At 52.5% G+C, this 26426-nt stretch overlaps 1 protein-coding gene across 13 annotated transcripts in view; it reads left to right on the top strand.

Moving 5' to 3' along the window:
- The window catches only part of LOC105482092 (dematin actin binding protein), a 34429-nt gene extending 10134 nt beyond the window's left edge, over positions 1-24295 (top strand). For 4 of the 13 annotated variants that reach the window (XM_024792902.2, XM_024792903.2, XM_011742014.3 and 1 more), the window contains exons 2-12: positions 7952-8007; positions 8209-8283; positions 8652-8807; positions 10449-10493; positions 10858-10957; positions 11313-11369; positions 11614-11766; positions 13889-14013; positions 15258-15363; positions 21957-22021; positions 22190-22369. In XM_024792902.2, the coding sequence (XP_024648670.2) occupies positions 7990-8007; positions 8209-8283; positions 8652-8807; positions 10449-10493; positions 10858-10957; positions 11313-11369; positions 11614-11766; positions 13889-14013; positions 15258-15363; positions 21957-22021; positions 22190-22354 (1065 nt within the window). In that variant the 5' untranslated portion in view covers positions 7952-7989 and the 3' untranslated portion in view covers positions 22355-22369. Of the gene's footprint in view, positions 1-7818; positions 8008-8208; positions 8284-8651; positions 8808-10448; positions 10494-10857; positions 10958-11312; positions 11370-11613; positions 11767-13888; positions 14014-15257; positions 15364-21956; positions 22022-22189; positions 22370-22395; positions 22404-22582; positions 22649-22890; positions 22972-23122 lie in introns of those variants that run through there. The other 9 variants (XM_011742034.3, XM_071068532.1, XM_011742032.3 and 6 more) reach the window with 5 other exon arrangements.
- The last annotated feature ends 2131 nt before the right edge of the window (positions 24296-26426 follow it).

Below are 26426 nucleotides of genomic sequence, written 5' to 3'. Positions count from 1 at the left end.
AGGCAGTCACTGTGAACAAAACAGGAGAAGGCGAAGCGGGGCAAAGTTCCCTGCCCACCAGATGCCAGCCCGCTTGGATGACTTGCCTCATTTCATCATTCGTTTACTGTCTGCACCGGCTGGCCTCCAGCCTGGCTGGACTCTGCTGCCTGTGTGGCCCAGAGCCAGAGGCCCCCAGACTCCCAGCTGTTCTTCTACAGATGCCATCAGTGAGCAGGACTCTGGGTGGCTCCACTGTCTAAGGTTAGCACGTGGGACCCCCAAGTCCCACATTTTGATTGAAGTGGGCTCTCTGGTACTCATTGAAAAGAGCACTTGGCTTTGGCCTCAGGCAGGCCCTGGTAGGAATTCTGGCTTGGCTTCTATTTGGGTGGCCTTCGGCAAGTTCACCTTTCAGCCTCATTTTTGTTCATCTCTAAATGAGGAGAACGTTGTTTTGTGTGAGGTTTAGAAAGGATGTATGAAAGTCCCGAGTACAGGGGCTGGCACCAAGCAGGTAGTGGTTGGCTGGAGACAGGAGCACAGCTAGACCAGGGGCCCCCTACCCCGAAGCTGCCATTCTGCCTGCGGAGGTTTCATTTCTAAAAGCCCAGGGGAGCCACGGTCTGGATCAGTTTCTGCCTGGAAGAAGAGCCCGCCAGGATGGGTGGGCACAAACTCGGAAGGCCCAGTGGGCAGGTCTTATCACCCACATCCCAGGGAGCTGTGGAGAGGAGAGGGTGGTGGGTGAGGTGGGGCTGGGCTGGTGGCTCAGATAAGGCAGGGACACACAGCTGGGGGAGGGTGGGGCTGAGATGGAGGGCGAGCAGACAGCTGGCCTCCGACCAGGGCCAGGGGCAGCTGAGCTGTCCCTTCCGTCACCTGGACCTGCCTTCCTCTGCAGTGCTCTCTCTTCCTCCATCCCTCCCCTCTTCCTGCTGCAGCTCGCCCTTTCTATCTCTTTGTGCACGGAGGTCGCTGGGACCTTGGGGGCGCCTGCACAGGCAGGCGGGGTGCGTGGATGGGAGAGGGGTCTGGACTGGACGAGGTGGAGTGAGCCGGCACTGACCTGGGAGAAGTGAGCTTTGACGGAAGGGGCTGCTTGTGGGTGGAGTAGGCAGGGTGTGATTTGAGAGAAGCTGAGGAATATCTCTCTCTCTCTCTCTCTCTCTCTCTCTCTCTCTCTCTGTGTCTCTCTGTCTCTCTGTCTCTCCCTCTCCCTCACACATGCACACACACATATACACACACTCTTCTCCACCCCCAAACATTTTCCCTGCTGGCCTTCTGACAGCTTAAAATTTAACCAGCAGAAACTTTATGCCTTAAGGCTAGGCCCATGTTTACATGCAAATGTCCCCCAAGGGGTAGGACCAAATTTCTGCCTCTGTGGAAATAATTTATCAACCAACATGCTCTCTAACAAATGGCAGGGGGTGGCGCCAGGGTGCAGGGCCCTGGCTGACCCCAGGAAGCAGACCCAGATGCTAAAGGACAAGACCCAGCAGTGGGGTTGTGGGCAAGAAGGGATTGGGGACAGAGCAGAGGTGAGAGGCCAGGGGCTCAGTGACTGACATCAGCTTTGCCTGGGCGGTATCGTGTGGTGAATGGTTTTAGAAGTCAGACAGACCTGAGCTTAGATTCCACACAGTACTGTGTCCTTGACCAACTACTTGACCTGTTCAAGTCTCAACTTCTTCATGTGCAAACGAGATACTCGAGATACTCGCCAATCCAAGCCAACCCCACAGGATTGGAATGTAAGGGTTAAATTGAAACAAAGATGGGCTGGGCAGTGGCTCACACCTATAATCCCAACATTTCAGAGGCAGAGGTGGGAGGATCACTTTTTTTTTTTTTTTTTTTTTTTTTTTTTTTTTTTTTTTTTGAGACGGTGTCTCGCTCTGTCTCCCAGGCTGGAGTGCAGTGGCACAATCTTGGCTCACTGTAAGCTCCGCCTCCCGGGTTCCCGCCATTCTCCTGCCTCAGCCTCCCAAGTAGCTGGGACTACAGGTGCGTGCCGCCACACCCGGCTAATTTTTTGTATTTTTAGTAGAGACGGGTTTTCACCATGTTAGCCAGGATGGTCTGGATCTCCTGACCTCGTGGGGAGGATCACTTGAGCCCAGGAATTTGATACCAGGTTGGGCAACATAGGGAGACCCCCATCCCTACCAAAAAAAAAAAAATTGTTTTCGGGTGTTGTGGAGTACTTCTGTAGTCCCAGCTACTCGGGAGACTGAGGCAGGAGAATGGATTGAGCCTGGGAGGTCGAGGCTGCAGTGAGCTATGATCATGCCACTGTGCTCCAGCTTTGGTAAAAGAGTGAAACCCTGTCTCAAAAAAAAAAAAAAAAAAAAGAAAGAAAGAAAGAAAGAAAGAAAAGAAAAGAAAAAGAAAGAAAAAATGTGAACTGCCCAGCACAGTGCCAGTCGTAACATAGACATTCTATAAATAGCAGCTGTTAACGTGACTGTGACCATCAGGATTTCAAATCATGCTTCTGGGCGCCCATGCCTCTGGGACGGTATTTGTGCACGTGTGAGTATGGGGATATATGACCACATATTCCTGAGACATGGCTCACCCTGGGCCACTCACCTCCCACCTCTCTGAGTAGCCAGCACTCTGACAGATAGCTGCTGTCACACTCTGTACCCCTCCCCTGGCTGGTGTTCCAGGAAGATTCCAGGGCCTCCCCCAGGCTCCAGAACACACTGAAGTTATCTAGTCTCCCTCCGGCCTCTCTCTGTGTGCAGCTGCACAGGCTCCTCTGAGTGACCCCTCCAAACCTCTGACTCACTTGTAAGATCTGCAGAGAACCTTAATTCTCTCTCTCTTTTTTTTTTTTTTTTTTTTTTTTGAGACAGAGTCTCACTCTGTTGCCCAGGCTGGAGTGCAGTGGTGTAATCATAGCCCACTACAGCCTCAAGCCTCTGGGTTCAAGTGATCCTCCTGCCTCAGCCTCCCAAGTAGCTGGGACCACAGATGTGCAACCACCATGCCCCGATAATTCTTCATTTTTTTAAAAAATAAAGACAGGGCTCACTATATTTCCCAGGCTGACCTCAAACTCCTGGCCTCAAGCGATCCTCCTGCCTTGGCCCCCAAAGTGTTGGGATTACAGGCATAAGCCTCTGCACCTGGCCACCATCTCTCACTTTTGCTGGGAAAATGGAAGCCCTGTATGGTTGTTACCCAACTTCTTTCCCTATCCTCTCCTTTCCAGGGAGCACAGTGACATGATCATAGCTCACCGCAGCCTTGACCTCCCGGGCTCAACCCATCCTCCTGCCTCAGCCTCCAAGTAGCTGGGACTATAGGCGTACTTCACGACACCCAACTAATTAAAAAAAAATTCTTTTGTAGAGATAGGGTCTCTCTATGTTGCCCATGCTGGTGTTGAATTCCTGGGCTCAAGTGATTCTTCCACCTCTGCATCCCAAAGTGTTGGGGTTATAGGCATGAGCCACTGCCCAGCTTATCTTTGTTTCCAGGAAACCTTTCTTCCCAGAGCCAGTCTTGTACTTGGCCATGAACTTGATCCCTTCCCTCCTGCTGCCATCTTGCTCCGCCCACCTAGTGCCCACTGCCCCCTGCAGCCTCAGTCTTTCCTGTCTACTGTTCCCTCTCTGCTGTCTGCAAAAACACATTAAAGGCCTTAGGCCAATCTTGCCTCCTCCAAAATGACCCTGCCCTTCTATCACACTTCTTGGAAGGGCCACTCCCCATGGCTGTACCACCTTGCCAGCACCCTCATCACCCCCCAATCCCTAACCAGGAGGCCACTATGGCCCTGACATTCAAGCTGGAGGAAAAGCACTTCTCTCACCTTCTCCACGGTGACACATGGCTTCCATGATGTTCTACTCTCTCACCCCTCCCTCTATCCCTCCCTCCCTCTCATTCTCTCTCTCAATATGTTTTGCACATTTACTGTGTATCAGACCCTATGCTGAAAACACAAAGACCCACTAGAGACTCCTAGGCCCCTGGGAGCTGCCATCTAGTTTTCCTCTCTCTTTCTGACTGTGCCATCTCTGGCTATTTCTTTTCAGTCCCCCAGGTTCCCAGGATGCTGTTTTTGACCTTCTTTCTCCTTTGGCAATCTCGTGTTCGGACTATGACCTCTAGGCAAATGGCTCCCACATCTCTGGTTCCAGCCTGTCCTCTTCTGTAGGTTCCTTTCCTCCTGGACATTCCTACCTGTTCCCCTGCTGCACCCACCACAACCTTCACCTGTCAAAGTGACTTCCTCCTTTCTCCTTCTCCCAGTTTCTCAGACTTGCAGCCTCCGCCATGGGTGCCCCAGATCCAGTCCTGCTTTGCACATTCTGCCTCTAGGGTTTCTCCAATTTGCCCTCTCTCCTTCCTGTCCAAGTCTAGATCTTCACAGTGCCCTGCTGAACTACTGCTGCAGCTTCCGGACAGGTCTCCCCGTGAACATGGATCGGCTCTGCCTGTCCAATCTGGCTGTCAGGCTGCCACCAGATTCATTTTCCCAAAACACTGCTTGAGTTGTGTCACTTCTTTGCTTAAACAAAGTTTTTGAGCCTTCTGTGCCCCTCTGTTGCCAACAGATTACGACCTAACCCTAGGTTGGGTTCAGGGCCTCCACAATCTGGCCTCGACCTCCTGTCCCAAATGCATCTCAACCTCATGAGTTCTCCAATCCAGCCATATTTGCTGTTCTCCCCGCAGGCCCAGTACATCCCCATGTCCCCACCTTAGGCTGCTTTCTCTGTCAGGAGGCCCTTTTTCCATTTTTGCTTGATCTCAAACTGGGCATCTTTCGAGGCCTACCTCAAATACCTCTTCCTCCACTAAACCCTTTCCCCTCTCTTGACATTCCAGCAGGAGGAATCTCTTCTGTGACTTTTCATAGTGCTTTATACTATGTTATCTGGTACATGTAGTTTTCTACTTTGCATGGGAGTTATCTAGATGCATGCCTTATTTCTGGAGAGGCAGCTTAGCTCCTCTGACTCATCTTTCTGTTCTCCATAAGACTTACTGCAGAGTCCTGCTTTGTGTTCATTGCAGAATAGGTGTTCAGAAAGTATTTGTTGAATGGATGAATAAAACAGTACATGACTAAGTGGATGGATGTATGGATTCAGAGATGGATGGATGGATGGATGAATGGATAAAGGGATGCAGGGATGGATGGATGGGTGGCGAGATGGATGGATGGATGGATGGATGGATGGATGGATGGATGGATGGATGGATGCAGGGATGCAGGGATGGGTGGAGAGATGGATGGATGGATGCAGAGATGGATGGATGGATGGATGGATGGATGGATGTTGGGATGGATAGATGGATGAACAGATGCATGCATGCATGGATAAGCATTTTCCCCTAGGGCTAACTCAAGTGTATAGCTAGTTTGATACTAGCTATAAACAAAGTAAAAATAAGAGAGGAGAGAGAGCTAACAGCTCTTCAAGTATGTACCAGAATTTATTCTTCTTTTTGCTTAATTAAAAGCATTACAAAGCAAGTACTAAGAAGGCAAGAGGAGTATAAAGTTCCAGAACAGAGTCTTTCCATGCGCACCAACACCTTGTGTGACTCTGATGGCCAGAGTCTTTTTTTTTTTCTTTTTTTTTGAGATGGAGTCTCATTCTGTCGCCCAGGCTGGAGTGCAGTGGCACGATCTCGGCTCACTGCAAGCTCTGCCTCCCGGGTTCACACCATTCTCCTGCCTCAGCCTCCCAAGTAGCTGGGACTACAGGCGCCCACCACCACGCCCGGCTAATTTCTTGTATTTTTAGTGAGATAGGATTTCACTGTGTTAGCCAGGACGGTCTCATTCTCCTGACCTCGTGATCCACCCGCCTTGGCCTCCCAAAGTGCTGGGATTACAGGCGTGAGCCACTGTGCCCGGCCTACTATAGTCTTGTTTTGGAGATGCCATGGTTCTAGAATCCCAAACAGACTTGAGAAATCTGGCAGATTCTAGCTTTCCTCACTCTCACCTGATACTGAGGACTAGCTAGGCACTGTGAATCGTGCTGAAGACACAGTCATTTTCAACTCCACGGCTCTGGACAAATTTTAACCTCTCTGAGCCCATTTCCTTATCTGTAAATGGGTCTACCTTATAGGGCTGTTGTGGCAATGAAACAAAATAATCCTTGTAAAGGGCTTCTCAAAGTACCTAGCGCAGAGTGAGCACTGAATAAATGACAGCTCTTTGCTCTGCCACCTAAGCTGGAATACAGTGACGTGATCACAGCTCACTGCAGCCTTCACATCCTGGGCTCAAGCAGTCCTCCCACCTCAGCCTCCAGAGTAGCTGAGCTAACTATAGGTGCACATCACGACATCTGGCTAATTTTTAAATTTTTGTTAGAGACGAGGTCTCCCTATGTTGCCCAGGCTGGCCTGGAACTCCTGGCCTCAAGCCATCCTCTCTCCTTGGCCTCCCACATAGCTCTTATTGTTGTTTTCATCCTCCTGCAATTAGCAATCTGTCTAGTTAGGGAGAAAACATGTTCCCTGTAATCAAGTGCTTAGCTACACTGGTCTGTTTTTAAGTCCCACTGGGATTCAGAGAAGGGTTGATCCATGAGGACTAGACTAGTACAGGAGGCCTCCCAGAGGAGCGGCTTTGGGATGGCCCTGGAAGGCTGGAGACACCTGGGAGGCAGAGAGGTGGACAAAGCAGTGGAAAGTGTCAAAAGCAGGAAGGTGGGGCTGGGCACAGTGGCTCACACGTGTAATCCCAGCATTTTGGGAGGCCAAGGCAGGTGGATCACTTGAGGTCAGGGTTTCAAGACCAGCCTGACCAACATGGTGAAACCCTATCGCTACCAAAAATACAAAAATTAGCCAGGCGTGGTGGCACACGCCTGTAATCCCAGCTACTCTGGAGGCTGAGACAGGAGAATCGCTTGAACCTGGGAGGCGGAGGTTGCAGTGAACCGAGATGGCACCACTGCACTCCAGCCTGGGCAACAAAGCAAGACTTTTTTTTTTTTTTTTTTTTTTAACGAGGCAGGGTCTTACTCTGCCACCCAGGCTGGAGTGCAGTGGTACGATCTCGGCTCACTGCAGCCTCGATCTTCTGGGCTCAAGTGATTCTCCCACCTCAGCCTCCCGAGTAGCTGCGACTACAGGCATCCAGCACCACACCTGGCTAATTTTCTTCGTAAAGACAGGGTTTCGCTATGTTGTCCAGCCTGGTCTGGAACGCCTAGGTTCAAGCGATCCTCCTGCCTCAGCCCCGCAAAGTGCTGGGATTGCTGGCATGAGCCACTTATGCTCGATCTATGCAGTGTTTTAAAAATAATTTTGTCCATGAAACAAAGTTTGTGTGAAGTTCTGACGTGTGGAATTTCCACTTGTGCGTCATGGTAGACACTCACAAAGTTTCGGAGTGCGGATGTCAGGTTTTGGATGAGGGATGCTGAAGCCGGGCTGCTCATGGAACCCTCTCTGTTAACCCTTCCTGGGCGAGCGCCGGGAGGTGGCGGCGGGGACAGTGTCCCGAGCGGGAGTGGGACCAGCGGCCGGGAGGGAAGGGCCTGAGCCGGGGCCACAGGCCAGGCCGGGGCGGGGAGGGCAGGTGCGGCGGAGCCAGGCCGTGGAGGCCTCCGCCCGGGCGGCAGGCTGACCCCTGCCGTCATTTCCTTTGGAACCAGAGAACAATGGCTCAAAAACAAGCGCAGCCCGTCCCTCGGTCGCCTCCCGTCCACGCGCGCGTTCTCCGGGGCTGAGCGGATGGGAAGCCTGAGCCGCACGGGGCCCGGCTGCCTGGAGAGCTGCCGACCGCGGAGGTCCCGCAGCCTAACGCCGCCCCGGCGCGGCCTCCCTCCCTTCTCCCTGCAGCCTGGAGAGTCACCGCCGAGGGATGAGGACGCGCCAGCCCGGGGGGACGCGCCGGCTGCTTTCGCGGCCCCAAGCGCGCAGCGCCCAGCAGCCGCGCGGAGCCTGACACGCTGTCCTCTCCCCTCGCGCACAGGGCTCTGCGAGTGACCTGGCCGGCGAGCTCCGTGCTGCATGGAACGGCTGCAGAAGGTGCGCGGCGCCGCCCCGGGCCGGGGGCGCCGAGGGCGGGTGGGGGTCGCTCGGGAGTCCAGGGCGCCACCTGGTGGCCACCAGCCGCGCAGCGCCGCGCAGCACCGCGCAGCGCCCCGGGTCCCCCAGGCCTAGGGCCGCCCCCGCCCCGCTCCCGCACACACGCACTTGCCCACCCGCCCGCCTTCTCGCTCTCCCCAGCAACCACTTACCTCCCCCGGGAGCGTGAGCCCCTCCCGAGATTCCAGTGTGCCTGGCTCTCCCTCCAGCATTGTGGTGAGTACCCCTCTCGGCCACCAGCACCTCCTGGCTGGGAGGGGGGAGGGGGGAAGACCCCTGGCTGCTAGGGGAGCTTCCCGCGGAGCCTCCCCAGTGGTGGTCCCGCCGGTGCTGGCGGGCAGAGAGAACCCAGAAACCCAGAGAAGCTCCCGTATACCCCTTCCACTGGTCTGGCCTCGTTACACCCCAAGTGCTAGTCAAAGGACTATCATGTTTTAAGGTGATTAATTTCTTAAAATAATAGAATTGTTAACGTCTGCAACGGCAGTCTGTTTTCTTGGTAATTAACGTAAGTCTAGCAAGCAGGGCCAGTGTCCTAGGCCAGGCTATCAGCACAGCTGTTTCACGTGCACCTTTCCCTTCAGGCCAAGATGGACAATCAGGTGCTGGGCTACAAGGACCTGGCTGCCATCCCCAAGGACAAGGCCATCCTGGACATCGAGCGGCCCGACCTCATGATCTATGAGCCCCACTTCACTTATTCCCTCCTGGAACATGTGGAGCTGCCCCGCAGCCGGGAGGTGAGGGGGCTCCTCTTGGGCAGGACTTGGGGGGAGGCCCCCCCAGCCACACTGGGTGGGGACTGATCCCTCCCGTGCTTCTTTTCCTGGAGGTCTGCCTCGGCAAAACAAGAGAGGGAACTGTGCGCAGGAATCAGCCAGTCAGTCCATCCAGCGTTCAAGAGAGCAGGCAGAACGGGCTCTGGGCTGGCATGTCGCTCAGATGTAGAGGGGTGGACACATTTGGATGGCAGCAGCACACAGGAGGCACAAAGAGCAAGATTTGTGGAAACAGTTTGGAAGCACTGAGCGTGGGGGCTGAAAGTCTAGTGGAGGGACCTGTGTGATGTTGTGGCCTCAGTTTACCCTCCTGTAAAATAGAGGTGACCTCTCTGCCCATCCGTACACAAGGTAGTCAGGGTGCAGGAGAGAGTGCAAGGCAGGTACTCATCAACTGCCTTCAAGACAAGGTAGGCCGGGCGCGGTGGCTCAAGCCTGTAATGCCAGCACTTTGGGAGGCCGAGACAGGCGGATCACGAGGTCAGGAGATCAAGACCATCCTGGCTAACATGGTGAAACCCCATCTCTACTAAAAAATACAAAAAACTAGCCGGGCGAGGTGGCGGGCGCCTGTAGTCCCAGTTACTCGGAGGCTGAGGCAGGAGAATAGCGTAAACCCGGGAGGCGGAGCTTGCAGTGAGCTGAGATCCGGCCACTGCACTCCAGCCTGGGGGACAGAGTGAGACTCCGTCTCAAAAAAAAAAAAAAAAAAAAAGACAGGGTAGTGTCGTAGCTGACCAGTGACAGGGGGCTAGACCATGGGGTGACTTCAGTGCCTGCATGATGAACTCCGACCTCATCCTTGGATGCTTCTTGGTCTTGTCCCTTCTATTTGTTTTGAGGCTCTGAGGACAGGACCAACTATTCCCCAATTGGTTCTCAGGCTAGGCATGGTGGCTCACACCTATAATCCCAGCACTTTTGGAGGTCAAGATGGGAGGGTCACTTGAGGCCAGGAGTTTGAGACCAGCCGGGGCAACATAGGGAGACCCCCATCTCTACAAAAATTAGCAAGGCGTGGTGGTGTGCACCTGTAGTTTCAGCTGCTCAGGAGGCTGAGGTGGGAGGATCCCTTGAGCCTGGGAAGGGGAGGCTGCAGTGAGCTGTGATAGAGCTACTCATTCTAGGCTGGGCAACAGAGTGAGACCACAAGAAAGAAAGATGAGAGAGGGAAAGAGGAGAAAGAATAAGAGAGAAGAGAGAAGAAAGTGGAGAGAGAGAGAGGAAGGAAAGAGGGAAGGGAGGGAGGAAGGCAGGAAAAGAAAGAAAAAGGAAAAAGGAAGTAGGAAAAAAATAAAGATGAGAGAGGGAGAGAGGAGAAGAGGGGAGGAGAGAGGAAGGAAGGAAGGAAGGAAGAAAAGAGTTGGCTCTTGGAGCCCCAGGCGCACTGCTGCAAGGCTTGCATGCTTCTCTGTGCCTCCTGTGGGAAGACTGAGGACTTGGTGCAGGGAACTGTGGGAAGGATCCAAGAAAGCAGAGGTGGCCCAGGAGCTGGCCAGGAAAGTGCAGCATGGGGTGGGGGATGAGGTGGCCTCTCTGGCATTCTAGGGAAGAGGCTGAATCTGCCCCTGTAGCTCTGACCAGCCCCCTCTCCATTCACAGCGCTCGCTGTCACCCAAATCCACATCCCCCCCACCATCCCCGGAGGTGAGTCTGCCCCACACCTGCAACTTGCCCTGCCCTGCCCTGAAGGGAATCCTAACTCCCTCCCCTCACACATCAGACTGAGCTCTGCAGAGCCCAGGGAGTGCCTGAATCAGCGGCGCCCTGGCTGTCACTGGCCAGCTCTGTGTCCATCATTCTGTCGGACCCAGGACCTCATTCAACCCTTTCTCCCTGGGCCAGGCACCATCAGTAGGTCCTTGGAACTGTGCCACAACATTGCCCTGGGTTTGGAGGGCTGCAGCCTGCCAGGATGGGAGGATAGAAAGGGTGGTGTGAGCTGACGGGGGGTGCATGTGTGGGTTGGAGGGGGTTGGGGGGCCTGGAGCCACACGCTTCTGCTCTGCAGGTGTGGGCGGACAGCCGGTCGCCTGGAATCATCTCTCAGGCTTCAGCCCCCAGAACCACTGGAACTCCCCGGACCAGCCTGCCCCATTTCCACCACCCTGGTAGGTCTTCTCGGCATGACCGCATTGGTTCCTAAGACTTTCTCCATCAGGAACCCCAGTGCCCTTACATTCAGTCCCCCACTCTCTGGGGTATATGCTCGCCTCAGACCTAAGTAGACCCCAGGAGGCCAGGACCCCTCCCGAAGATGGGAGACCTGTCACTTTTTCTCTCTCCCCCAGCCAGAAAAGTGTAAAAAGTCCCAAACCCCCGAGGGACAGTGCCAGGAATGCCAGCCCTGTCTTGGCTCTTGACAGGGGCCATGAGTTCCCCACCTTGTCCATCGTCTCCATTCTCCTGGCCCCAGCCTCCCTGCCATCAGCATGTCCTCCTCCTCATCTCTTCTTCCTCCCACAGAGACCTCCCGCCCAGATTCCAACATCTACAAGAAGCCACCCATCTATAAGCAGAGAGGTGAGGGTGCCCCTGGCTCACCAGAGCCCGCTTCCGGCTGCTTGCTGGGAGGCCGTGCCCTGGGGCTGGGGGCTGGCTGGAGGGGGACCGGAGGATAGCACGTCACGGCAGCACGTGTGCCCTGTGCTCAGTGTGTACACTGCTTTTACCTGCAGGACCTCACAGGTGTGAAGAGGGAGGGGTGAGGGTAGCCAAGTTGGCCTCGGGCAGGGCACACCTGGCTGACCCTGGTCTTTGTCTGCAGAGTCCGTGGGAGGCAGCCCTCAGACCAAGCACCTCATCGAGGATCTCATCATCGAGTCATCCAAGTTCCCTGCAGCCCAGCCCCCGGACCCCAACCAGCCAGCCAAAATCGAAACTGACTACTGGCCGTGCCCCCCGTCTCTGGCTGTCGTGGGTAGGAGAGATGGGGAGAGGGGAATGGGAGGTCTGGGACTCCCTCCCCTTGGCTCCTGCAGAACCCACTCCCACCCCTGCCCTATGGTGTCCTCTGGGCTTCTTCCCACCTTCATGAGCCCCCAGGCTCGTCATTCACCCACTCTTGTGTTCCCATAGCGCCTGATTCGAGTGACCCTCTTTATTGGTTATTCATTTACTTCCCATTCATTTATTTAGTGACTCAACAGACATGTATCAAACTTTTTCTGCATCCCAGGCTCTGTGATGGGAGCTCTGGGAAACAGACAGATAAATCATAGATGGTTTGGTCCCCAGTGAATTTTATTTTAATTTTTATTTGTATACATTTATGGGGTACAAGTGTAATTGGTTACCTGCATGGATTGCACAGTGGTGAAGTCAGGGTTTTTATGGTATTATTATCTGAATAGTGCACGTTGTATCCATTAAGCAATTTCCCATCACCACCCCCCACACCCTTCCGAGTCACCATGGGCCATCATCCCACTCTCTACATCCAGGCATACACGCTATTTAGCTCCCACTCATGAGTGAGAACATGCAGTCTTTGTCTTTCTGTGTCTTTGTTTGACTTAAGACAATGGCCTCCAGTTCCATTCATGTTGCTGCACCCACTGAATGTCAGTCGTGAGTGTGTATATGTGTGTGTTGCCTACCCAGACTCATGGCAAGGTGAGAAAATGTTACTCTTATTTTACTTTATTTTTATTTTATTTTATTTTTGAGATGGAGTCTCACTCTGTCACCCAGGCTGGAGAAGTGGCACGATCTTGGCTCACGGCAACCGCCACCTCCTGAGTCAAGCATTTTTCCTGCCTCAGCCTCCCAAGTAGCTGGGATTACAGGCATGCACCACCACACCTGGCTAATTTTTTGTATTTTTAGTAGGGACAGGTTTTCATCATGTTGGCCAGGCTGGTCTCGAACTCCTGACCTCAAGTGATCCACCCGCCTCAGTCTCCCAAACTGCTGTGATTATAGGCATAAGCCTCCATGCCTGACTCTATTTTTAAATTTTGAGACAGGGAATCTTGCTCTGTTGCCCAGGGTAGAGTGCAGTGGCACCATCTCAGCTCACTGCAACTTCCACCTCCTGAGTTCAAGCGATTTTCCTGTTTCAGCCTCCCAAGTAGCTAGGATTACAGGTGCCCACCACCACACCTGGCTATTTTTTATATTTTTAATAGAGACGGGATTTCACCATGTTGGCCAGGCTGGTCTCGAACTCCTGACCTCAAATGATCCACCCACCTCGGCCTCCCAAAGTGCTGGAATTATAAGCGTGAGCCACTGTACCAGGCGTTACTTTATTTTTATTTTTAAATATTTATTTATTTATTAAGACGGGGTCTCACTCTGTTGCCCAGGATGGAGTGCAGTAACGCCATCACAGTTCACTGCAGCCTCGAATTACTGGTCTCAAGCAATCCACCTACTTCAGTGTCCCCAGTAGCTGGGACTACAGGCATGCCCTACCACACCAGGCTAATTTTTAAAAATAAATTTCTAGGCCGGGCGCGGTGGCTCAAGCCTGTAATCCCAGCACTTTGGGAGGCCGAGATGAGTGGATCACGAGGTCAGGAGATCGAGACCATCCTGGCGAACACGGTGAAACCCCGTCTCTACTAAAAAATACAAAAAACTAGCCGGGCGAGATGGCGGGCGCCTGTAGTCCCAGTTACTTGGGAGGCTGAGGCAGGAGAATGGCGTAAACCCGGGAGGCGGAGCTTGCAGTGAGCTGAGATCCGGCCACTGCACTCCAGCCCGGGCAACAGAGCGAGACTCCGTCTCAAAAAAAAAAAAAAAAATAAATAAATAAATAAATAAATAAATAAATAAATAAATAAATTTCTATAGAGACTATATTACCCAGGCTGTTCTCAAACTCCTGGGCTCAAGCGATCCTCCCACCTCAGCCTCCCAGTGTGTTGGGATTACAGGTGTCAGTCACCTTACCCACCCTACTTTATTTTAAAAAAATAATTTGTAGTGGTCTTATCAAGGTCCAGCCCAGGGCAGTGCCCAGAGGCTGTGCCACATAAATGCACACTGACCCCACGGCGAGTGACTCCCTGCCTGCCTTTGCTTGTGTCTCCTAGAGACAGAATGGAGGAAGCGGAAGGCGTCTCGGAGGAGAGCAGAGGAAGAGGAGGAGGAGGAAGATGACGACTCTGGAGAGGAAATGAAGGCTCTCAGGGAGCGTCAGAGAGAGGAACTCAGTAAGGTAGCATCTCGCCACCCCTCACCCTCTACCCATGTGCAGGAGTCTCGTTCTGTTGCCCAGGCTGGCATGCAGTGGCATTATCTCAGGTCACTACAACCTCTGCTCCCGGGTTCAAGTGATTCTCCTGCCTCAACCTCCTGAGTAGCTGGGATTACAGGTGCGCCACCACCTCACCCAGCTAATTTTTTTTTTTTTTTTTAAGTAGAGACAGGGTTTTGTCATGTTGGCCAGGCTGGTCTTGAACTCCTGACCTCAAGTGATCTGCCCACCTCGGCCTCCCAAAGTGCTTGGGTTACAGGCGTGAGCCACTGTGCCCAGCCCACCCTGTGTCTTTTTGTGGACAGAAGTTCTGGCTCCATAGCCAGTCGAAGGGACTCCTACCCAAAAAGCACACTTTTTGGAACATGTGGGGGAACGTCTTCTTGCCAAGACCCCAGGTTTTTGCTTTTGAAGGGACACCTCAACTTTATGCTGCTTTCTGGGGGACACTACTTGATATTAGGATCAAAAACACAGAAAAGGATGGTCCCACCAGAGCTGGGCGCTAGCAGCCTGAGTGATCCATGGGAAGAGCAAAAAGGAGAGTATGGGCTACGGGCCTCCAAGGGAGGAGGGAGAACCATGGAAAAGCCATTGACAGTGACATGGGCCTGGGCTCTGGGCAGGGTGACCTGGGACAGGGACAGGGAGGCCACCGTGGTAGAGTTCTACCGAGCAGCTCGGACACCTGGCTCTCGAGGGTGGCCAAACCCAATGTGGCCATGTGTCAGTCACGAATGAGAGGCTCCGTGAGCTCCAGAGCACGAACTAGCCACTTGGGAAATGTCCCCAGTCCTGCCGGCGGCATGCCCGACTCTGGACCTTTTGGAGATAAGAAACGAGTATTGGCCCAGCATGGTGGCTCACACCTGTAATCCCAACACTTTGGGAGGCCAAGGCAAGAGGATCACTTGAGCCCAGGATTTTGAGACCAGGCTGGGCAACATGGTGAAACCCCATCTCTACAAAAACACAATTAGCTAGCTGGGTGTGGTGGTGCATGCCTGTGGTCCCAGCTCCTCAAGAGGCTGAGGAGGTTGGATTGCTTGAGCCCAGGAGGTCAAGGCTGCAGTGAGCCATGTTTGTGCCACTGAACTCCAGCCTGGGTGACAGAGTGAGACCCTCTCTCAAAAAAAAAAAAAGAAAGAAAAAGGAAAGAAACAAGTGTCTACGTCTTGGCTCCATCTTCCTTTCTCCCTCCTCAGGTTACTTCCAACTTGGGAAAGATGATCTTGAAAGAAGAGATGGAAAAGTCATTGCCAATCCGAAGGAAAACCCGCTCCCTGCCTGACCGGACACCCTTCCATACCTGTGAGTGCTGTGGAGGGGACTCAGAGTCACCTGGCCAGAGATGGAGGCCTGACTCTGTGTGTCTGTTGACTTATGACACATACAGGATGCAATCCCTGACCCAAAGTATGGCTGCTCTCCTGGGAGCAAGACTCCCAGTCGTGGAACAATGTCAGATGATAAATGAGAGTATCGGCTAAAGCAGAATTCAGCAAGTCTGGTTTAATTGACAACCATTTATTGAGCGTTTACCATGTGCTAGGTACTGGGCATATAAGCAGGGAAAAAATCTAGTCTTGTCCTCTGGTAGCTTGTGGTCAGCAGGGAAACTGTCATGGAACCTGGGGTTTCGGTGCAGTGTGGCCGGTATTGTGATCAAGGTGTGCAGGGTGCTTTAGGAGCACAACAACAGGGTCTGGGAGGCTAAACTAAGGGGTTTTGTTGTTGCTGTTTGTTGCTTGTTTGTTTTATTGAGACAGGGCCTTGCTCTGTTGCCCAGGCTGGAATACAGTAGTGCAGTCTCAGGTCACTACAACCTCCACTTCTCGGGCTCAAGCAGTCCTCCCACTTCAGCCTTCTGAGTAGCTGGGATTACAGGTGTGCGCCACCATGCCTGGCCAATTTTTAAAATCTTCTGTAGCAACAAAGTCTCACAATGTTGCCCAGACTGGGCTTGAACTTCTGGACTCAAGCAATCATCCTGCCTTGGCCTCCCAAACTGTTGGGATTTACAGGTGTGAGTCACCATATCCAGCTTAAACTGAGTCTTGAAGGCTGAGACTCCAAGCAAGCCAGACAAAGTGAGTGGAAGACGGCATCGTAGACATTGGGAATGGTGTGGGAGTGAAATTTGAAACATGAAACCTCTGGCTGGCTGAGCCTCCAGGAGTCTGGAATCACAGAGCACAGAGCACACTGTGGGGCAGTGGGCAGTGAGGCCAAGAGACGGGGAGCGGGGCAGGCTTTGAATGCTGTGGTCCACTATCCAGCACGCTACCCTGGACTTCCTCAGAGCTTGGCAACTGGAGAGGAGAGGGAGAGACCTGAAAACCCAGGAATGGAAGCTGCGAAGACTCTTAAAGCCTAAGAGGGGGCCCGGCATAGTGGCTCACGCCTGTAATCCCAGCACTTTGGGAGGCTGAGGCAGGCGGATAACAAGGTCAGGAGTTCGAGACCAGCCTGACCAACATGGTGAAACCCCATCTCTACTAAAAATACAAAAATTAGCCAGGCATGGTGGCGCATGCCTATAATCCCAGCTACTTAGGCGGCTGAGGCAGGAGAATCACTTGAATCCGAGAGGTGGAGGTTGCAGTGAGCCGAGATCAAGCCACTGCACTCCAACCGAGGTGACAGAGCGAGACTCCATCTCAAAAAAAAAAAAAGAAAAGCCTAACAGGAAACCACATAGTGTCACTTCTGCATTGTAGCTGCCAAAGCCAGTCACTGGCCGCCTAGACTCAAGGGGAGGGGAGCTAGACTCTCCTTCTCCTTCTCCTTCTCCTTCTCCTTCTCCTCCTTCTTCTTCTACTTCCTTTGTTTTTCTTCTTTTTTTTGGCAGGGTCTCGCTTTGTTGCCCAGGCTGGAGTGCAGTGGCACCATCTTGGCTGACTGCAATCTCTATCTTCTGGGCTTGAGTGATCCTCCTGCCTTGGCCTTCTGAGTAGCTGGGACTACAGGTGCATGCCACCATGCCCAGCTAATTTTTTTTTTTTTTTTTTTTTGAGACAGAGTCTCACTGTCGCCCAGGCTGGAGTGCAGTGCTTGGCTCACTGCAACCACTGTCTCCCTGGTTCAAGCAATTCTCCTGCCCCAGCCTCTCGAGTACCTGGGACTACAGGCGCACACCACCATGCCCAGATAATTTTTGTATTTTTAGTAGAGATGGGTTTTCGCCATGTTGGCCAGGCTGCTTTCAAACTCCTGACCTCAGGCGATCCACCCGCCTTGGCCTCCCAAAGTGTTGGGATTACAGGCGTGAGCACGTCTGGCCTAATTTTGGTATTTTTAGTAGAGATGGGTTTTCATCATGTTGCCCAGGCTGGTCTTGAACTCCCGGGCTCAAGCAATCCTCCTACCTCGGCCTCCCAAAGTGCTGGGATTACAGGCGTGAGCCACTGCGCCCAGCCAAGACTGTAATTCTTGATGACAGGCACCGCAAGGTCTGATTGCAGAAAGCATGAAAGATGGGGGGCAACGGTACAGGCCATCTTTGGAAACAATCTACCGCACTCTCCAATAGTCTGGATAAGGGCTAAAAACAGATGTGGGTCCAGAGACGAGGGAATGGATTTGAGAATATAGAAACAATTGAATCTGCTGGATTGAATCCAGTGGCTGATTGGACGTGGGAGGTGCGAGAGGGAGGAGTTAAGGTTTTTGTCTTGGGTGCTAGGTGATGACCAACTTGGAACTGAGATAATAAGAGAGGCGAAGTTTCAGGGCAAGATGAGAGACTGGTTTTGGACATGTGGGGTTTGAAGTGCCCCGTGTAAAGCACCTTCAGCTTGCTTATATGTGGCAGGAAAATAGTGAGGAGAAAGTGAGATTGTACAGAGAGAGAAGGGAAGGGTGCCTAAGGCTTCCGTTAGAGGTCCAGTCGGGGCTCACGCCTGTAATCCCAGCACTTTGGAAGGCTGAGGTGAGAGGACTGCTTCAAGTCAGGAATTTGAGATCAGCCTCGGCAACATAGTGAGACCCTGTCTCTACAAAAACTAGAAAAATTAGTTGGGAGTGGTGGCGTGTGCCTGTAGTCTCAGCTAGTTGGGTGGCTGAGATGGGAGCTATGATCGTGTCACTGCAATCCAGCCTGGGTGACAGAGTGAGACCCTGTCTCTAATTTTATATATATATATATATATATATATATATATATATATATATATATATATATATATATATATATATATATATATAGGCTGGTTTGAGGGCTGGTTGAGATCGAGCCCCAGAATGTGAGGGAGGCTGGCCTTGAAAGGCCTCCCCTGGGGGTTGGGAACTTGGATCCAGGGGCAGGCCAGATGAGAAGCTGAGGTTGTCTGCTGAGCATTAGTGGGTGAGACTTCGTGAGAATGGCGAGGGTTTGGAACTGCCGTGGAGGGGAGGAGAAATGTGTGAGGCTTGGCCTTTGTAGTGATGCTCATCTACATTGTGTGGGCTGTATGTCCACAGCTGGGGGCAGGATGGGAGCTGCTGGGTTGACCCTGGCTTAGCGTTTTGTAAGGATAGGTGCTGAGGGGCCAGGCTGCACCGTGGAGGAGCCGATGAAAGTGGTTACTGTGCCCAGCTACAGGGCTGAAGCGGAGAAGGTAATGACAGAAGGTGGGCGCTGGAGGAGGTAGGAGGTGAATGAAGAAACTAGAGGTCTCCATGAGGTTGGCGGGCTGGGTGGTGGGGATGGAGCTGAGCCAAAGCCACAAAGTGAATGGTCCAAGCTTACAGTTTCTAGGCATCGTGGTTCGGCTGATGACAAGATCCTGGGTGTGACCCTTTGAAAGGGTTGTCTCACGTGGAGCAGAGGTGAAAACCACTGAAACTGGGGAATTCAAGGACCTCAAGGTTAATACGTGGTTAGGACATCTGAGTGTTCCCCAGAGCTCTCAGGATGCTGTCTCCGTGGGTGGGAAGAGCTACAGAAGTTTATTAGAGAATGTGGAATAAAGAGTTAAGGCCTGAAGAATGATGTGGACAGAGGATGTGTGAAGGTTGGATTCAGTGTCAGTGTTCTGCCAGAATCTTCTATTCAGCCCAGGTTAGCTCTTTAACTTCCATTTCGGCCTCGTGAAGTTGAATAGCTAGATGCTTACCTCGGGATCATCTTTGGCGTCCCTGAACTTGCGGGTGATTAATGATCACATGACTCTGTAGGTTACTGTCATATTAAAACAACCTGAATTCAAGAATCATGAACAGGCATGTCATTCTGATTTAATGGTGACACTGGAATAGTCGCTGTGGAACACACGTAAGCATTTTATGATAGAAGTAATTTGGAGGGGAGAATCTTCGTGTAGGGTTTGAAGGTTGAAATTCTATCAGTCGGTTGAATAAATGTATACTTATTATTGTAAGAGTGAAATGCTTCTGTAGTGAATGGTGATTGTGAAAGCTATTTTCTAAATAAAAATAAGTGTTAGGGGAAAAAAATGAGGTTTTGTTCTCAATAATTGAACCCTTCCAAGCCACAGATTTCGTAAGAATATTTTAAGAAAAGGCTGGGTGCTGTGGCTCACGCCTGTAATCCCAGCACTTTGGGAGGCCGAGACAGGTGGATAACCTGAGGTCAGGAGTTCAAGAGCAACGTGGACAACATGGTGAAACCCTGTCTCTAACAAAAATACACAAATTAGGGGGGCATGGTGGCATGTGCCTGTAATCCCAGCTATTTGGGAAGCTGAGGCAGGAGAATCACTTGAGCCTGGGAGGCAGAGGTTGCAGTGAGCCGAGACTGTACCACTGCACTCCAGCCTGGGCAACAGAGCGAGACTCCATATAAAAAATATATATATGTGTGTGTGTATACATGTATATTTATATATGTACGTATATATACATTTATATGTACATATATTTATATATGTGTATATATATTTATATATGTGTATATATTTTAAGATAGTTCCTCATAGTTTTGAATCTATGGAGGTTAACTATTTATACAGAAATGCTTGTGGAAACAGTTGGTATAGATGCCAGCCATTTCTAGCAATTGGAGGTGAAGGCATTTTGAGATCACATCGAGCTGAGGATCTTAGGTACAAAGTTATTTCTAGGAAAACATTACTGGAAACAAATTTTCTTGAATTACAATTTGCAATACTTGAAAACTGAGAGATCCTATTAAATGTGCAAGTTGAGACTGAGGTCCAGTAATGCTGACATGAAGTTGTTGACTGCTGGTACAAACCCCAGTGACAGTACTGAGAACATGACTCTTTCTGTAGGATAATGTCAGACTTTTTTTGTTGTTGTTGTTTTTGAGATGGAGTCTCGCTCTGTCACCCAGGCTGGAGTGCAGTGGCCGGATCTCAGCTCACTGCAAGCTCCGCCTCCTGGGTTTACGCCATTCTCCTGCCTCAGCCTCCCGTGTAGCTGGGACTACAGGCGCCCGCCACCTCGCCTGGCTAGTTTTTTGTATTTTTTAGTAGAGATGGGGTTTCACCTTGTTAGCCGGGATGGTCTCGATCTCCTGACCTTGTGATCCGCCCGTCTTGGCCTCCCAAAGTGCTGGGATTACAGGCTTGAGCCACCGCGCCCGGCCAGACTTTTTTTTTTTTTTTGTCTGTTTCTGTTTTTGTTTTTTTGAGATGGAGTCTCGCCCTGTCGCCCCAGGCTGGAGTGCAGTGGCATGATCTTGGCTCACTGCAAGCTCCGCCTCCCAGGTTCACGCCATTCTCCTGCTCAGAGTAGTTGGGACTACAGGCGCTTGCCACCATGCCTGGCTAATTTGTTTTTGTATTTTTAGTAGAGACAGGATTTCACCGTGTTAGCCAGGATGGTCTCGATCTCCTGACCTCATGATCCACCCACATTGGCTTCCCAAAGTGCTGGGATTACAGGTGTGAGCCACAGAGCCCGGCATAATGTCAGACTTTTAAAATTTACTTAGTTGGCTCACGCCTGTAATCTCAGCACTTTGGGAAGCCAAGGTGGGAGGATTGCTTGAGCCCAGGAGTTCAAGACCAGCCTGGGTACCATAGTGAGGCCTGGTTTCTACAAAAAAAAAAAAATTAGCTGGGTTTGATGGTGTATGCCCCTAGTCCCAGCTACTGAGGAGGCTGAGATGGGAGAATCACTTGAGCCTGGGAGGTTGAGAGGTTGAGGCTACAGTTAAGCTATAATCACACCACTGTACTTCAGCCTGGGTGACAGACTGAGACCCTATCTCAAAAATAAATAAATAAACAAATATGAGTACTAGCTGAGCAGGTGGCCCGTGCCTGTAGCCCCAGTACTAGGGAGGCAAAGGCAGGAGGATCACTTGAGTCCAGGAGTTCAGGTTCAGCCTGGGCAACATAATGAGACCCTATCTCTATCAAAAATTTTTGGCCAGGTGCAGTGTATTTTTTCATAGAGACAGGGTTTCTCCATGTTGGTTAGGGTGGTCTTGAACTCCCAGCCTCAGGTGATCTGCCCACCTTGGCCTCCCAAAGTGCTGGGATTATAGGCATGAGCCACCATGCCTGGCCAAAATATATATATATATATATATATATTTTAGATTTGATTACTAACATTGTTAATAATATTATAATAATGTAATTATTGTGATTCGATTTTAGATTTCTTTGTGTATCCCAGAGGTTCATTTTCTGATGTGAGCCTTGGCTCCGGCTGACTCAATTTTCACATCAGGCATTGGGCCCAATTGTATATTTGGGCCACTTCTAGTTGGAGAGAAGAGGGATGGTGGTAGAGACAACTGAGAATCGCGGGCACTGTATTGCTTGCTGAGGGTGACCAGTCGGAGCTGGGAGCTAGCAGAAGCCTGCCAGGTTCCCTCCAGCGTGACCCCTTCTGCCCTGCCCCAGGTGTGGAAGGCCCGTGAGGGAGCTCTCTCAGAAAGGGCTGTCAGGGTCAAAGGAACTGAACCAGGACCTTTTGCTCTCTTCCAGCCTTGCACCAGGGAACGTCTAAATCTTCCTCTCTCCCCGCCTACGGCAGGACCACCCTGAGCCGGGTAAGGCCTCGGGACTGGAGATACAGACTATGTGGGAGGGGCGTGCCTATGGGGGTGCTGAGAGACTGAGCCACTTGGGTACCCTCAGGGAGCGGGGAGGCCCCCAAAGTGAAGGGGACCAAAGGCGAATATCCCCAACTGCCTCTGATTCCTTTGTGTCCTTTCTAGTTACAGTCCACAGAGTTCAGCCCATCAGGGAGTGAGACTGGAAGCCCAGGTGAGAAGTGGGCCCTGGTGCCGGCATCTGGGGAAGGGACTTACGCAGGTCCCTGGGCATCCGGGGTCTGGGCTCTGGGCAGGGGTCTGGTGAGGTCAGATGTGTTGGCCTGCTGACCTCAGAGCTGCCTCTGAACCATACCCCTTCTCTCCCACAGGCCTGCAGGTGAGTGCCTCCTGGAGGGGAACAGGCGGAGCACCAGGAGCCGGGTCCTGGTGCCTGGAAGTGTCAGGGGAAGGGGGGTGTGGGGCCACAGAGTTGCCCGGTGAAGAAGAAGAAGTTGGGGTAAGGCTGGGAAGGTCTCCCTGCCCCACTCTGGCTCACTGCGGCTTTGGTCTCCCCAGAACGGAGAGGGCCAGAGGGGGAGGATGGACCGGGGGAACTCCCTGCCCTGTGTGCTGGAGCAGAAGGTGAGGGGCAGGGGACCCAAGCGCCTATAGCGGGGCGGGAGGCTGGGGAGATGCCAGGCAAGTGGAATGCGCTGCGGGGTCTTCCTGGTGTCGAAGATGGGAGGGATGGCAGGGAAGTTGGGGGAGACAGAGGGCAAGATGGCATGAACCCCAGTGGCCTCTGCAGGTTGATGTGGGGGGCCTAGGGAGTCAAAGGACAGGACATTCTATGAACCTAAGATTGCCCCTCCCCCCACTCCCAGATCTATCCCTACGAAATGCTAGTGGTGACCAACAAGGGGCGAACCAAGCTGCCACCAGGGGTGGATCGGATGCGGCTTGAGGTAGGCAAGGAAGATGCCCTGGATGGGTGCGGGGCTGTCCACGGGCACTCTACTGCCTGGGAGAACACCCGGGGCCTCTTTGAGTGAGTGTCCCCTAGGTCACTGGGCACAGCCCCCACCCCACGCTGAGCTGCCCGATTCCCCCACGCAGAGGCATCTGTCTGCCGAGGACTTCTCAAGGGTATTTGCCATGTCCCCCGAAGAGTTTGGCAAGCTGGCTCTGTGGAAGCGGAATGAGCTCAAGAAGAAGGCCTCTCTGTTCTGATGGCCCCCACCTGCTCCGGGACGGCCCCCTTGCCCCTGCTGCTTCAGGGCTCTTCCCCGGCGGGTTGGGAGGGGCAGGAGGTGGCGTGGAAGTAGGGTGGGCTCCTTTCCTCAGGTAGAGGGGGGGCCAAGACCTCTGCAATCCCGGGCAGTGAGCTACGGACTTTCTTCCCCCTCACAAGCCTGGGGCCCTCCTGCTCTCATCCCTGACCCTCCCTGCACAGGGCAAAGCCAGTCGGGGTTCCGGCACACAGAGTTCATGTTTGCACCATCTCCCCGCCCCTCACCCCAGAGGGTGAGGAGGAATGAGGGGCATTGGTGGTTAGGCCTGTTGGCTGTCTTGAACAGCTGGAGGGAAGATGCAGGGGTGGGAAGCGGCCAGGCAGAAAGAGCTCCAGGCTCTCGTGTCGCCCACCCATCCCTCCCACACTCACTCCTGACAGCTTTCCCGCACTGCAGCCTCCTGCTCCTCTGATTCTAGTGGGAACAGGCCCCAGCTCAGCCTCTGGCAGGGAGGTCGCCTCCCAATTTCAGCTTGCCCTGACCTCTGCTCGCAACCCCCGAGCTTCAAAGCCTCTTGCTCCAGCCCTGCGGCTTCCCCAGAAGCCTGGGCTGAGGGTGGAGATGCCGCCTACACATGACCCTGGCCCTCCACCTGCCTCCGGGCCACGAAATGGGAATTCCAGCACCAAGCCAGGCACCGGGCAGAAGCTGGGCCTTCCGCCTCCCTTGGATGGGGTCAAGAGGCCAGGCCTGGCACATTTTGGAGTGTCCTGGCTACCAGCTCTCACCCACACCCACGCACCCCCCACACACTATGCTCTCTCAAGAATGTAATTTATTGGGGCCCCCCCAGCTGCTTTCCTCACCTGCCCCTGCCCTACCTTACACCCCCAGCTTGACTTCTTTCCAGTCCACGTGTGTATATAATGATATCTATATTTTTGCCCAGGTCTGGGTATTGCTTCTGCCCAGACCCTGGCATCCCTTTCCACTGTGTGTGTGACCATGCTGGGGGAGGGGACTCTGCTTGGAATTAAAAGGTCGCATTGGGTCCCTACATCTGTCTTTTCCTTATGAGCCACCAGACCTGGGTGAACGAGACAAGCCATATCAGGTGGAGGGAAGCCCTGGGAGTCAGGGTTCCAACGCAGGGGCCACCTAGGGCTGGAGGGGTGGAGACGCAGTCCCTCAGTACTCTTCCTCCAAGCCCAGGCCCAGAAGCAGGGGCCGTCTAGACGGACCTGTCTGCCTCTCCTTCAGGGACTCTGTGATAGGGGCAGGAGCCCTTGAGTTTGGGGCCAGAGGGAACTCACACCTCAGGGAGGGGCCTGGTAGAGAACTGGCTGGGAGGAAAGACTGCCCTAGCCCTCCACCAAATCCCGACGTGCTTGCGTTGGTGGCCAAGCTCAACATCGGACATGGTTGTCCCTCCCAAGGGGCAGGGTGCTCATGGTTCAATGGGGAGGCCAAACACAGAAAAGGTCAGCAGATGTGAATGTGTGGTGAGCTGATCCCCAAGAGTCAGGCAGGGGCAACTAAGGAATGGAGAAATGGCAGTTGGAGGACGAGTCAAGTGGAGGCCAAGGGAGGAAGACGGGAATCTGGTCTAGGTTGACTTGGCAAGGACTCCCAAGGGGAATAGACAGGGAATTGCATGTTGCGGTGGGGGGGGTGGTGCAGAGGGGCTGCAGATCTGACGGACGGAAAGACCAGAAAGAGGACTGCCTGCAGGTGTGGGTGCTTATGTGGAGAGGGGCCGCCCCCACCTGGCTGGAGCAGAACCATGTGTGGGCACATGAAGAAGCAGTAAGAGGGACCAGGTGAGTTGGAGGGTACGCAACTTGTGAACCTGAGACTGGAGCTGGGGCCTGGCCTGAGTCCCCTAGTTGAGTCCCTAGCCCCTGCAGCTGAAATAAGCAAAGTGGATAAGAATCCCTCAAATGTGAATGATTATTTTACATTGTAGGAGTTCTGTTGCATCCACAACATCATTTTATCCCTTCAGCAAACCTATGAGGTCAACAGGACAGATCACTGTCATCTTCTTAGCAAACGAGAAAATGTTGGGACAGAGACATTTCCTCTGAAGCCCAGCACGGCAGGAAACCAACGAGTAGAGAACGGAGACAGCATTCAGGTTTCCAGGACTTTCCCAATGGGTACTGTTGTCTGTGAAGGAGAAGCAGAGGAGGGCAGACTAGGAGGGGCAGAAAGAGAGAAATGGTTTCTGCACACATACCCAATACTAGGCATTCAGAAACTGCTGGGGGGCTTACCCTGCTCTGAGCATGGGGAACACAGCAGTGACCAGGCTAGCATGCCCCTTGTCCACAAAGAGCTCCCAGGCTGTTTGGGAAAATGTCGAGGTCATTGAACCCTAAGGGGTGCTGGAGACAGGGTTTGGGAACCGTATATAATAGGGGCAGGTTTGAACCTAGGTCCTAAAGGATTTTCAGTTCATGAGAATTTAGAGCATATATATGATGGGATACTACTTAGCCATAAAAAGGAATGAATTAATGGTATTCGTAGCAACATGGATCAGATTGGAGACTATTATTCTAAGTGAAGTAACTCAGGAATGGAAAACCAAACATCATATGTTCTCATAAGTGGGAGCTAAGTTATGCGAATTCAAAGGCATAAGAATGTCACAAAGGACCAGGCACAGTGGCTCACACCTGTAATCCTAGCACTTTCGGAGGCCAACATGGGAGGATTGCCTAGGCTCAGAAGTTCGAGACCAGCCTGGGCAACATGGCGAAACCATGTTTTAGTCTCTACTAAACCATATTTTAGTCTCTACTAAAAATACAAAAAATTAACTAGGCGTGGTGGCACACGCTGTAATCCGAGCTACTGAGGAGGCTGAGGCACGAGAATCGCTTGAACCTGGGAGGCGTAGGTTGCAGTGGGCCGAGATCATGCCACTGCACTCCAGCCTGGGCGACAGAGCAAGACTCTGTCACAAAAAACAAACCAAAAACCCACGATGGACTCTGGGGACTCAGGCGGAAAGGGTGGGAAAGGGTCGAGGGATAAAAGACTACAAATTGGGTACAGTGTATACTGCTCGGGTGATGGGTGCACCAAAATCTCACAAATCATCACTGAAGAACTTACTCATGTAACCAAACACCACCTGTTCTCCAATAACCTATGAGAAAAAAAAAAAAAAAAAAAAAAGG

This window comes from Macaca nemestrina, chromosome 8 (assembly GCF_043159975.1).
Source record: "Macaca nemestrina isolate mMacNem1 chromosome 8, mMacNem.hap1, whole genome shotgun sequence".
Classification (NCBI taxonomy): Eukaryota; Metazoa; Chordata; class Mammalia; order Primates; family Cercopithecidae; genus Macaca; species Macaca nemestrina.
Note: the sequence above shows the minus strand (reverse complement) of the source record. Positions and strands in the feature narration are given on the sequence as shown.